The 14019-nt window shown below is 35.5% G+C and overlaps 1 protein-coding gene across 5 annotated transcripts in view; it reads left to right on the top strand.

The window, feature by feature from the left end:
• ZNF704 (zinc finger protein 704) overlaps window positions 1-14019 on the top strand; it is a 253690-nt gene that overhangs the window by 40843 nt on the left and 198828 nt on the right. For all 5 annotated transcript variants that reach the window (XM_077876459.1, XM_077876460.1, XM_077876456.1 and 2 more), the window contains exon 2: window positions 8847-9088. In XM_077876459.1, the coding sequence (XP_077732585.1) occupies window positions 8847-9088 (242 nt within the window). The remainder of the gene's footprint in view (window positions 1-8846; window positions 9089-14019) is intronic.

Raw genomic sequence — 14019 nt, forward strand, 5'->3', positions numbered from 1 at the left:
TTCAGAAAATATTTTTAAAAATACTTAAGTTGTGTGTTCTCACTTGCATAATTTGTTTCCACTTGCATAATTTTAATAGAAGACTTGAAACCTCAGCCAAGAAGTCATCCACCAAATATTTTTGCAATAACTTTCCTAAACATGCAGCTGACTAATTGCCATCAGGCAAGCCAAGTCATGCTTTGTTGAATATTAAGTCATCATGATATTAAAGTTAAAACTTGCTATAGTAAACCCAGGATTAACAACCCTGATTGCTGAGATAGTGGACTTGTATGGCTAGAATGCACGATGCCAGAACTTAACAAGGATTTCATCTCTGTTGTGATGAGTTTTACTTCTTGCCCCATCTTCACACCACCAAACCATTCTGACTTTCATCTGCCATTTTACCGTCTTGGTACAGAGAAATAATATACTTGAGGATGAAGCAGTCAAATACTTTGTTGGTTTCAGAGGGCTAAGGGATATAACTAAGAGCCTAGTAATTGCAAGCGATTGTCTTTAAAGTGTTTCTATTACACCTATTTGTTAGGACTGGATAGATTTGCCACACGACTTATTTTTCTGTGTAGCTAGCATGAAATTTGAAGAATTTAATGTGAAGTGACGAGTAGAGTTCTGTTGACTATTTTCGGACATATTTCTTAACAACCGACTCAAGAGTCCAATCTTTCTTTGAGCATGAGCCTTAGTGGTAATATTTTAAGTTAATTTAGAGTCAGTTTTTCCTATTATTAATGTAACCTTTCCTTTTTTGGTGACACATTTGAAAATCTTTGGGTCTGACTACTATTCCACACTGTGGTTGATGTGCCATTGTCATCAGTCACTAAATATGCAGTGTATATTTGGATGTTTTGAAAGCAAGCTTAAAAAATAAATCCTAATGTAGGAAAATACTATCTGAAATAGGAAAAATTCTCTTACAGAGCCTTTCAGGTGTGACTGTGTGGTTTCCTGGTGAATTGCAAAAGTCTTAAAGAGTTGCTTGGCCAAGTAAACCATTCACTTGCTTCCTAGGGCTTGCTCTCCAAGAGTGGTTTTGCTGTGGCATGAATTTCATTCTCTTTTCCAAAATTTTGATTCTACTTTCTTACTCTGCAGAAAGCCCCAAAAGGCAAAAGGGTTGGCTTTCTGCAGATTGTTCCTGGAAATCCAGTTAATCTCCAGAGCCAACTCCTCAAATTTTATTGGTTTGAGATGAGTAAGCAGGGACAGTTTCCAAGGGTGAGTGTTGACACATGCTTTTTGGCATCTTACTACTATAAATCCATAGGGAGGGTGTTAGGATCAAGGTGGCCTGGAATGTACTTGAGTATAGACAGAAGAAAGGATTGATCAAGTTAAGTGGGCTGATGTTAGAAGCCATCCTCTTTTCTGATGAGCTGTTAGAATCCTCCTGTGAAAACCAGATGTTTTTGTATTGAGAAAAGCTGATGAGCTTCAGTCCCTGTCTTAGAAAGTGGCATCCAATTTACAAAGGACACCATTTAGAGAAATTCAAGATTTAAATAGATAGTGTTAACTTCTTGTTTAAGATATTGCAATTTTCCCAAGTATATCATATTTATAGTTATGCTGTTTATCTTCTTTTAGGAAAACAAAAGCTGTTCATTGGAAGAAAAATTTTGAGTTTTATTTGTTCATTAACTCAGTAATTGGTAGTATTCTCATATAATTGAACACTGAAGCTTTGTTCCCATGCAAGAAATTACACTGGATAATGCATGTATCTGTGATGTGCTGTATGAAGGGCTTCTGTGTTGGGTAGAAGGAAGGAATTCAATGGTAGTTATTGTAGTACAATATGATTGAAAGGTACAGATAATCAATGAAAGTAATAGTGCAAGTGAATGTATTATTTTAAGTAACTCATTTTTCCCCTTTAATATATGCATATATACTAATAATTGCAAGTTAGTAGAAGAAAAAGTATTCTCTATATAAATGCCAGATTCTTGAGAAACAATTATATAAAAATGATGTGTATTTTCTCATCATAGAATAACTGCATAGGTTGGTTTGTTTATTTATTTTTTAATTTAAATTCAGTTAATTAACATATAATGTATTAATTGGTTTCAGAGTTACAGATCAGTGATTCATCAGTCTTATATAATACCCAGTGCTCATTACATCATGATCCCACCTTAATGTCCATCACTCAGTTACTCCATCCTCCCCAGCCCTTCCCCTCCAGCGACCCTCAGTTTGTTTTCTATAATTAAGAGCCTCTTATGGTTTGTCTCCCTGCTGATTTTGTCTGGTTTTATTTTTCCCTCTCTTCCCTTAGGATCTTAGGATCCTCTGTTTTGTTTCTTAAATTCTACATATGAGTGAGATCATATGATAATTGTCTTTCTCTGATTCATTTATTTCGCTTAGCATAATACACTCTAGTTCTTCCATGTTGTTGCAAATGGCAAGATTTCATAGTTTTTAAAATACCAAACTATATGCAAACAAAACAGAAAGCAAAATTGACCCATAAGTCCGCTCCCAAGGAAAATGATTCCTGATATTTTGGAATATCCTTTCAGAATTTTCCCTTCTTTATGTGGACACATCCCTCATCCCAGAGATCATATTACATATACTCATTTGGATTTCCTTTGTTTTCAGTCAATACATTAAATGTCTTTCCATTTTAATAAAAACAAAGATATGTCTCTTTTTAGCCATACATTTTGTTTATACATACTTAACCCCAAATTTATTGATTTTTCATTTGTTTAATGTTATAAGAAGTTCTGTAAAAAAAAAAAAAAGTTCTGAGATAAATATCTTTGTGTGCTTTTCCTTTTTCCCCCTTAGATGTAGAATTGATGCACAATTAAATTTGCTACCTTTCACCAGATCTGCCTCCTACAACATGTGTTTTCCCTCCAACAGTACTTGAGAATCCCAGTTTCCTTTATGTCATCTAGCAGAGCATTATTCCTCATTATTTTTGTGATTCTTATTTTTTAAATTGTCTTTATTTTTTTTAATTTGAGAACCTTAAAAACATAAAAGTCTTCCATAATCTCACCACCTAAAAATGTGTGTGTGTGTGTGTGTGTGTCCGTCCCCAGCCATAGGTATTTCTAATTATATAGGAAAAGAAGTCAAAGTGCCCTTTTGACCCATTCAGTCTTCTGTTCCTCAGGGTGTATAGCTTTTTAGCCAACTACTCTGTTTTTTAAATGCAGTGCAATTATCTCTAACATATTAGTCTGCAACTTGTCTATTTCTCTTAATAGATCATGGACAAATGTTTTCCTCTTAATAGATCAAGGATATATTCTGATGACCTTCTTTTAGTGACTTCATGGTATGTCCATTGTGTGGGTGTTCCATGCTTTGTTCCCCCATGAAGAAAATTTTGGTTGTTTGATTCAGAAATTTCAACTTCCTGAAATTTTTCCTACAGAAAATGCTTGCATAAGTGCATAAAGCAATATGCATACAGACACAGGATGTTCATTGTAGAATTATTTTTCATAATGAAAAATTAAAAAGAACCTCAGTGTCTGTCAAGAAGAGATTTAAAAATCTGATCTCATGAACTGTTATAATTTTCAGTGTTTTAAAAAATTGGCCTATCTACTATTATAATGAAAAGTTGCCCATGATTTATTGTGAAGTGAGAAAATAAGTTGCAGAAAAATATATGTAGGGGCACTTGGGTGACTCAATGGTTGAGTGTGTCTGCCTTTGGTTCAGGTCATGATCCTGGGGTCCTGGGATCTGCATCTCCTTCTGCCTGTGTCTCTGCCTCTCTCTGTGTGTCTCTTGTGAATAAATAAATAAAATCTTTTTTAAAAGAGAAGAAAAGTAATGTAGTATAATCACATTCATGTTTAGACACTCCATACAGTATATGTACATGGATAGGTATTCAGTGCATTTTAAGTAATTTAAAGTGTTGCAGTACATTGTTAAAAGCTGTTCTGTCTAGGGGTTGGATTTGACCAGGCAGGGCTGGGAAAAAGAGTGGGGAGGAATAGAAAGCTTTCCCCCATTTATTTCATACACATTTTTATTAAAAATTTAATAACAAGCATATATTTTGTAATAAACATTTTAAAAAATGAAAGATCCATTTAAACTCTGGAAAGAGTGAAAAATTTAATGTTTAAGTGAGACAAGGTAACTTCTGAGAATCTACCTACTTACCAGTTTAGGACTCCATGAAGATACAGTTAAGTAGAAAGTAGTATTTCTTACAATGTATTTCTTTTACAATGTGGTAAAAAAGTAAGAAGAAGAAAAGAGGAAGAGTCAGTACCATAAGGTCAGAAGGGGTTAGCTAGAAGCAGAGGTGGGTGCCATTGATCCTGTTTCTAAAGGAATATAGAAGGACTCAAATTCCTCTTCTTCCAAGAGAGCTCTCCATTCATCTAAGAGCAGCTGTGTGGGGCATAACCTGTCTGTTTTCTAGACAAAATATTCCCAGTTCCTCCCAATAAGATCCTTTGCCATGCTGATCATTCTTGTGTTTGTCACAATTTGTGAGTGACTGTCTTGAAATGTGACAACCAAAATCAAATACACTACCTTCCAATTTACAGTCTCATTACGGTGAGACAGATTAATCCTTTCCTGGGCAGGAGACACTTTTTTTTTTTAATTTTATTTACTTATTTATTTATGATAGTCACACAGAGAGAGAGAGAGAGAGAGAGAGAGGCAGAGACACAGGCAGAGGGAGAAGCAGGCTCCATGCACCGGGAGCCCGATGTGGGATTCGATCCCGGGTCTCCAGGATCGCGCCCTGGGCCAAAGGCAGGCGCCAAACCGCTGCGCCACCCAGGGATCCCTTTTTTTTAATCTAGGCTAAGATTAGTCACAAACTTTAGCCTTGTATTTTCTCCTAGAGATTACTAGTCAGTGATCTTGCTGTTTTTCTTCGTTGTTTGTCACTGGGGCTTCTAGATTGTGTTTGTTTTCTGGCTGTCTTCTGTGTTGAATCCTTTGCCGCCTTATAAACTGTAGCATAGAGTGCTGCTGCTTCTGATACCCTCAACATTTTTACTATCAAAACTATCCAGCTTATATGAGTCACCTAATGAATTGATATCTGCTTCCAGGAAGGAAGCTAACTTGGCCCAGGCCACATAGGTCATCGGAAGACTTTCCTTTGGTCACCAGGGCATTGTGCAAATTGGGGAAAAAATGAATAAGAGTGCCCTCTTTGGGCAGATGAAGTACAAAAATTCGTTTCGGGTTGGAAGAATTGGAAAGTGTCCCTCTTCCATGGGTGACAAAGCCAGAGGATATAGCTTGAGTGGGGCTGGATTTTAGCCACATCTTACCAGTATGCAGGATATAACCATACAGTTGCTTGTGGCATATTACCACCTGTGTTTCAAAAGAAAAGAATAGAAAAGAAGAAAAGATTTATAGACTTTATGGAAGCCTGTTTACAAGCACAGTTTCCCAATATCTGGTCTCAAGGTCCTTATAAATATACTTTCCACATCAGTTACTCCTGGTTTAGTTCTTTTTTTTTTTTTTTAATTAACAGTACTGTTGAGGTAAAATCTACATACCATAATAGTCATCTCATTTTAAGAGTTCAGGGCACCTGGGTGGCTCAGAGCTTGAGTGTCTGTCTTCGGCTCAGGTCGTGATCTCAAGGTTCTGAGACTGAGTCCCATATCAGGCTCCCCGTAGGAAGCCTGCTTTTCCCTCTGCCTATGTCTCTGCCTCTGTGTGTGTGTGTGTGTGTGTGTGTTCTCATGAATAAATAAATAAATCTTTAAAAAATACAGTTCAATTATTTTTAATAAAATTTATAGCATTATGCAAATGTTGTTATAGTCCAGTTCTAGAATATTTCCCCCACCATAGAACGTTCTCTGGCAAGCATTTGCTGTCAATTCTTGCTCCTACTCCCAGCCTCAGGCAATCACTGATCTGTTTTCTGTCTTTATAGATTTGCCTTTTCTGGAAATCTCATATAAATGGAATCATATCTTCCTTTAGCTTCTTTGTTCTGCTAATCTAATAGGGATCCAAATTTAATCAGGGTTCATATGTTCCCTTTGCTGTATTCTTTGCTAATCTGCTAGAGGTGCAACAACTGGATGTTAGTCCTATCCCCTTCTACTGCTACTACTATCCTTACTCATCTCTTTCTCTCCATTCTGACTCAGCTTTCAAACATGCTCTATTACCTCTCATCTTAGAAAAGTCTCCCTGTCCAGCATTCTCTCCAGCCAACACCCTATTCCTCTGAGCCATTTCAGAGCCCAGCTTCTCAAGACTTGACTTCATGTACTCTTCCCACTCTCTACTTTCCTGTGAACGCTCCTTCAAAAAAATATTTTTTAATATTCATATCTATAAAGAATGTTAAAAACATATCATCTCTATATGTAAATTTTAAAGCATAGTAACATAATGAAGACCTACACCTGTCACCCACTCCTTCCACCAACTTTACACATAGTGGAATCCATAACTCAAAGTACCTAAAATCTCTTACTCATCACTATATTTTTTTGTCCTCTTTGGTCTATCTCTGACTCCTTTTAATTCCACTTTTAATACAAGGAGTTTGGGCTAAATAGTCTCTGAAATCCATTACATTACTAAAATTCCCTGATTACTATTGAGAGATTAATTTTTTGCTTAGGATGTATTATGGAAAATTTATAGCTTACATTGTTGAATATTAACTATATCTTTATGAGGTCTTGGCTAAAAACATGACATATAATTATAATAATTTCTATAGGAAGTTTATTCTATTTTGTATTAATTTGCCTTAGAATGCTGGATTTTTTTACCTAAAATTTTGAAGCTAAAAGCTTAGCTTCCTATAATATTCTCCACTAACCCTGTCTTTGAATTGAATTCATTTAACCAGTACAGTTAGCCCCAAGGGAGGTATAGATGTCAATTATTGCCACAACTTAATACTAATGACTACTTAAATATTAAATTAATGTAATACTTGACATCTAGGGGGAAACTATTTATAATCATCAAAACCAGGCTTTTGTTTTCATCTGCTATACCTGGTGTTTAGTGTATCCGTGTTGTAACACAGGTTTGGAATGAGGTGCTATGGAAATGAAAAAAACACTTCCCTCTCCTACCTCCAGGCAGAAAAAATTACATAGGAAGTGACTTGTGGATATGTGAAATACTCATAATTACATTTGTCAGTTTTCCAAGCTACATTTTTATTGGACATTCTGCATTTTTTGGATTTTGAAATATCTTTTTCTATTGTATATTGATGTCATTAAAACAGCTCTTAGAAGCACTCATTTCAAGAAATATGGTAACTTTTTAATGAGTTGCAAGAAGACCAAAAGTGGCTGACCATTTTCCTGCAGCTATATCTGACAGGAACACCACAGGAAGAAGATCATTTTGCCTTGACAAGTACAGGCCAAGGAGAGAAGAGAGCTCAGTTTAAAGCTCTGTGTTCATAGGAAAAATACATTCCAGCCAAGTGGATTCCAAGGCATAAGTCATCCCTGGGTTCTGGAAATTCTCATATGTGAGCAAGTCCTGTGACTCTAACGTGTATACCTCAGAGTTTCCCTTTAGTCTGGAAATTCTGGTCTTTAATATCATACTTTGCCAGTCTGCTATTATCGAACACATATGTTCTCATTTTATTCTGAAAATGCCTTGTTTGTGGCTTTAGCTTCTGTAATTCTAAATCTATTTGATCAAATTTTGTGTGCTTTTCCTCCTATCTAAAATTAAAAAGAAAGAAAACAAGCATATCCTCCATTTAAGTTGGTAAGTGAAGATTTATTGATTTTATAGACTAAGTCCACACAAGGGATGAGCTGTCATATGGGCCAGTGATATGTCTTACAGGTGTGCATAATTTTGAAACACACTCCACTTATCAATAGAGTACTGATTCCTTTTCTGTTTTTTTTTCACTTAAAAAGATTTTATTTATTCAGAGAAAGAGAGATAGTAAGAGAAAGCATGAGCAGGGTAGGAGCTGAGGGAGAGGGAGAAACAGAGTCCCTGCTGAGCAGGGAGCCTGACGCGGTGCTCAATCCCAGGAGTCCGAGATCATGACCTGAGACAAAGGTGGACACTTAACTGGCTGAGCCACACAGGTCCCCCCTCTGCCTCTTCTTTGTACATTCATGACTTTAACAAGTTCACTCCAAACCTCACTCACAATACCAGCCAACCACCTTTACAAAAATATTTCTTTAATTTCAGGCTTTGTTTTTAGTTATCACAAATTCTGAAATAACCAGAGTCAATGCCCTGAGGCTTAATTTTATGTCTGTCTTAAGCCTTAAGCATTGTTGGACTTAGTAAAAAATGATAAGAAAAATTAATGACTTTTTCATCATCATATTAATGAGGGATTTCATTAAGATCTTAACTGTTGTAGATAAAAGATAAAACCAGTTCTTCCTGAACTAAAGAGTATGGTTAAGATCATTATTCATCATCCAAGATAAAGCTCATTTTATGTTTATAGCACTCTTCTATTCAACATAATGAGTGTGAAATATTTAAGGATTTATTTACTTGAGTTTCTCAGTTGTAGAAAACAGTGATGTATTAAATTTTTAGATTTGTTTTAGAAGTATTATACTTTCAAGTCTTCAAAGTTTTTGTATGACTGAAAGGTTCCTCTTATGTTCGTGATGCTGCTTGTTTGCATTATGACAGATGATGCATCAATCATATCTTATTTTATAATGTCATTTATTTTATTTCTCTGTTACATTTTTCTCTTTTAAACTATAAAATCTTCAGCAAGGAGGTCTCTGGTCTATGGTCTTTTCTAGGGTCATCTGCACATGGTCATGCAAAAGCTTGATGTTCTGGGTGAGTAAGGATTTTTGTGTTTCATTTCACAGGTGGGGAGCATTAAGCGGGAAATGACCTTCACATTTCAACCAGAGGACTTAAAACGTGACTCTAGTAAAAAAATGTCTCATCAACACTTGTTTTCCTTGGCCATGGAGGAAGATGTGAAAACAGCAGACACCAAAAAAGCCAACCGAGCCCTTGACCATGAAAAAGAGAACACTCGCTCCATCTGTCTCCTTGAGCAAAAACGAAAAGTTGTTTCTTCTAATATTGATGTTCCTCCAGCAAGGTAAGGGAACATTAGTCTTTCTATGTGTCTGCCCCAGAAAGCCAATGGAGAGTGTGTGTACAATCTCCACCACACTCTCTCTCTAAAGCATATAGACTTTGGAAGGGTTTTCTGCCAAGAATGTTTTCATGTTGCTTGTGTCAAATAGAGTTTGTAGCCCTGCTCTTCACAACTGACTCTGAGGCTGCACTGGTTGGTAATATTGTAGGTTTAGAAAAGAATGTTTTATTCAATTTTGGAAAATGAATAATAAAGAGTAAAAGATTAAATGTAAAAAAAAATAAAAAGCCATGAAATGTAGTACTAAGCATAGCCACCTAAAAAGCAGGGATACTCAGATACTCAGATTTGGGGCAAAGGCTGGAGAGTGATGACCGCAGTCCAGATTCAGTCTCAGGCATGTTTTTGTATAGCCTATGAGGTAACAGTGGTTTTACATTTTTTAAGGGTTAAAAAAAATGAAGAAAATGTGACACAGATCATAGGTGGCCTGCAAAGCCTAAAATATTTATGTGTGACTCATTACAGAAAAAGTTTGGTGATCCCTGGTTTATATCATGGTAATCCTTTTATGACAGATCAACCTTAGAACTGGGCCAACAGGGTTTATGGAAATATCAAAAGGCTTTTATCACATTATAATTTTACTTATGCTACATCCAGTAGCATTAAATCAAAGGACAATATTATGGCAGAATGACAATGGAACAGTAGTAGGATGGAACATACTAGATCTTTTACTTATTTTCTCACTTTTTATTTATTTCACGTAGAAAATAAGTTCCGTATCGGCCAGGATTTTAGTCCATCTTGTTCATGCTGTATCTATAGCACTAGAATGATGCTTAATTATGTGCTAGGGGCTCCAAAAATCTTTGTTGGATGAAGAAAAGAAAGAAAATGCTGTAGCATGAAAGCTTAATATATGTATGCCATATTTTGTTCCCATAAACTGTTTATAATGAAGCTTTGTAAGCAATTTTTTGAGATGTCCTCTATTTGTTTGAAAGGTTTCAGACAGCTAACTAGGAAAATAGTATCCTTGGAAAAGGAATAAATGTTTCTTTTCTACCTATTCACTTATTATAATTAGAATTTCATTGCTTTCTATATTAAGTCAAAAATATCTCCTCTAGAAAATATGTGTTTTTCCATTCTGCTACCAAATTTGTCATACTTTCTAAAATTATAGGTCTTTTTGTTTTCCTTAGCCTTCGGTTGAAAATGTTTTTATATTCATTACTTCCATTTAACTACTTGGAATTATTTGTTTTTCTAATTTTTTCATATCAAACACATATTAAATGCTTCAGGATTAGTTCCGTTAACTGGGGGCTCATTATAAAATGTTTTATCATGCCCAAAAACTGGTAGGTACTTCAATTCGTATCTGTTATTTGGTTGACTCATAGGAAAAGTGACATGTTAATTTGAAATGTGAAGAGCTATGGTTTTACTTTCTTCCTGAGCTTGTAGTGCAAAAATTAGACTTCCTGGTGTCAGATCCTTTAGTGACAACCTGCAGTTCTACAAGATTTACTCTACCTAAAATTTCCACTAGAGCATTTTATATGTTAAAAGACCTGGGATTAATCATTTTAAATTACCATAGATTGTTTTAGATATATCTTTCTTCTTTAATTTCATCCCACTTGCAGTAGGTTCTGGGGAAAATAATGAAAAGGAAAGGAAGAAAAATGTTTTCTTCCTTTTTTGACTCTGATATGTGGAATATTTTTTCTGCTTTCTCCAGTTCACTAAGTGTACTTAAAAGTTATGAGTCAAGACAGTGTTACTGTAGTGTTGTTAAACAGTATAGGAAAGTTAATTAGATTTTAAATCCATTAATATACAGCAAAAATTCCCCAATGACAAGGTATAATTTAGAGGTATTCATCTATTATGGGAAATACTAGTTAAAAGCTTCATTGTTTGAGATTTCCACTTATACACTTGTTTTCATTGCTATAGTAAGAATTTAATCATCATAAATATGCCAACCGTTGGTTAAATAAATTGTTCTTCTTCTTAATGACAATGAAGGAATCAGAAATCGTGAGATCTAGTAATCTAACTCTCAATTCTTTTGGTCCTATTTCCATTGACTGTCATGGAATTATTTTGTAATGTCAACTTTCCACTATCATCTAAGTGGACCAATATTTTGTTTCAAAGAAACTCCTTTACCTGACATGGTAGGAAGATACAGGACTTTTCCTTTTGTTTAAAAGGAGAATATAATTCTGTCTATTGGCAATGTATAAATAATGAAGTTTGAGTAAGTCTACGGGATGAAAATTTATTGGTGGAAGGAAATCTATATCTTATACAATATATAGTATACATATGCATTATATATAGCAATGCATTATATACATATATATTATATATATTATATATATAGCTCTAGCCACATGATTATTGAAACTTATTATCTTAAATCCAGAAGTTATATATTGGATAGTTCTTAGAAAGACAGGATAACCATTTTTGACCAATACAGTATCACTGTCACAGAGTTTCTCAACAGTTTAAAATCAATTCTTTATAATCTTCCTTGCTTTATCTTTTGCTTATTCCTACTATAGCTAAAAAGATTTTTGTTGATGTTTGCTTTCTATATTTTGTGAAATAGAACTTGAAGTTTATTTTCTATGGTTTATATAATGAAGATCATAGATATGTTTTATGTTTTTTTTTTTCAAATCACTAGAAGGGGCTAGGTACTACCCCCCCCCATCTTTATACTTCACCATGATTGAGCATTTCCTGCTTCTATTCAGTGGATTATTTACTGACTATCTATTACAAACCCAGAACTCAGTAAAAAAAAAAAAAAAGAAAGAAAGAAAAGAAAAGAAAAATGGAATGGAATGGAATGCCAACCCTCTAGGAACTCACAGTTAAATCATAGAAATAAACATCTAAGTGCCAAAGTAGCTAATTTCAAGTAACAGTTCCTACGTTGATCCCTTCTTATTAGAACTGGATGAATTTGTACATAAAGAAGAACCTTTTACTATTAGGAAAGATATTAATTTGATACTACTATTTAAAAGCCAATTTTTTTTTGTTAGTATCTTTTTCAAGGTGGGGAATCAATGGAGCAGAGAAGGAGGAACTCTGTATCTGAGATCTACTTTACAAAACCCCTGTTTGTTTATCTACTTTCTGAGGCCCCACTTAAAAGTTGCTAGTTTCGGGGAAATATAAATTTTTATGAGTCATTATTCTTGATGTGTTAGGCTGGGTCTTCCAAGAAGCAAATGCCAAGGCAGGATTAAATGCAAGAGTTTTATTGGGACAGATACCTGTGGGAGAAAAGGGGTGGGGCCAGGGGCCAGGGGCAGGGGCAGGGAAGGAGGGAGATGCATGTGAGACCTACCTCAGTTGTAGGTCTGAGCCCAGTGAGGGAGAGAGCCAGGGAATTTTGGATAGAAGTGTCCTAGACTGCCTTGTAAGGCCATCAGGAGTCCTGCATTACATAAATACAGTAGAGCCCACTTATCTGTGGGATATTGCTTGATCAATTTTAGGAAGAAACAGTCTTTGTGGGGGCATAGGGGTTGGAGTGAGTGCATTATAGAGTTGAGGTGCTCAGAGTATTCCAAGTTCTTCAGTGGAGAAAACTAGGCAGAGAGCAGAGTGTATAAGAGAGCATGTGAACAAAACAGTGTTTCCCTGGAATTAAAGATCTGTTATTAACAGAAAAAAAATTCTTTGCAACTTGAAGGAGCGTTGGAGAGCAGTAGTTTGTGGTTGAGGGTTACTGGGAGTGTCAGAACTAATAGTGAAGACAAGAGTCTCCAAGTGATACATCTCCTTTTGAAGTTTTCATCGCTTATTCACTTGTTAATGTCTGGTTATAAAAGACAACAGCCCCCTCCAAATGAGATTGTGATTGGCGAATGAAGAATTACTAATTATAGTTATGTCATCTTAAGTATTTTTTAATCTCTAGGAGAAAATACTAGCTGTCTTGATCTCTATGGAGAGTTGAGAAAAGGGTGTGAATTCTTGAAGAGTCCATCTAGAATGCAATTCCAATACTGTAGTTCAGCTCAAGGGATGAATAAGAGGCCAAAGGTCAGTAAGTAAGACAAATGCCAGTCAGAGGTTTCCTGTGGGCAGAGTTCAGGGATTCGTTAGAGAAGACAGTGATTTTAGCCTGATTTGAAAAAAATGAACCAGGGCCCAGAGAATAAATGAATCATGCCCAGATTAGTGGTGGAAATCTGGGGAGAAAGAGAGATTTTAAATCCAGCATAGGGAATTTACAGATTAGCCAGGGATATGAGGCATAAAAGTAGTTGGAAGGCATTTTTCAGTTCTTGGAGTGTGTGCCAAGCTGTTGGAGTAACGGAGTAACATCAGACTCCTTGTGAATTGGCTTGCTTGAATGGAGTTGCTAACACCAATTTCTTTCACAGTCCAAAAAGTGTTGGAGTGTTTGAACTGAAAGGGTAACTGGGCATGGTGGTAAAATCTTTGAGTATCAGAAAATAGAACATGAAGGACTCAGGAGAGTCCATTTTAGAGGAGAAACTTCCACTCATGTTAACTCTGCCTGTTGTGGAGAGTCGCTGGGGATGTACCTGGGCTGACTCCCTTATATGGTTCATGAAGACAGCTCTAGTATTTCTATATGTTTTAAAGATTGTATGTAGGATATTTTGGCATATATTAATTGAAATCTGCTGCTTTTAAAGTAAACAATTTTATAAAATCTGATTTTTAGTAAACAGTGTAGGTACTTACCAAAAGAGAAACAACTGCTGGACAACAAGTTCGATAACATCATGCCAGAATTAAGAAATTGTAAAAGAGACTATGAGAGAGTATAAACGATGGTAATAAAAATGAAGGTTTTTGTTCTCTGTGTGCCAGATATCTGGAGCAAGCTTGGATTGAATTGGGCGCCCCCAAAATAT

This window comes from Canis aureus, chromosome 28 (genome assembly GCF_053574225.1).
Source record: "Canis aureus isolate CA01 chromosome 28, VMU_Caureus_v.1.0, whole genome shotgun sequence".
Classification (NCBI taxonomy): Eukaryota; Metazoa; Chordata; class Mammalia; order Carnivora; family Canidae; genus Canis; species Canis aureus.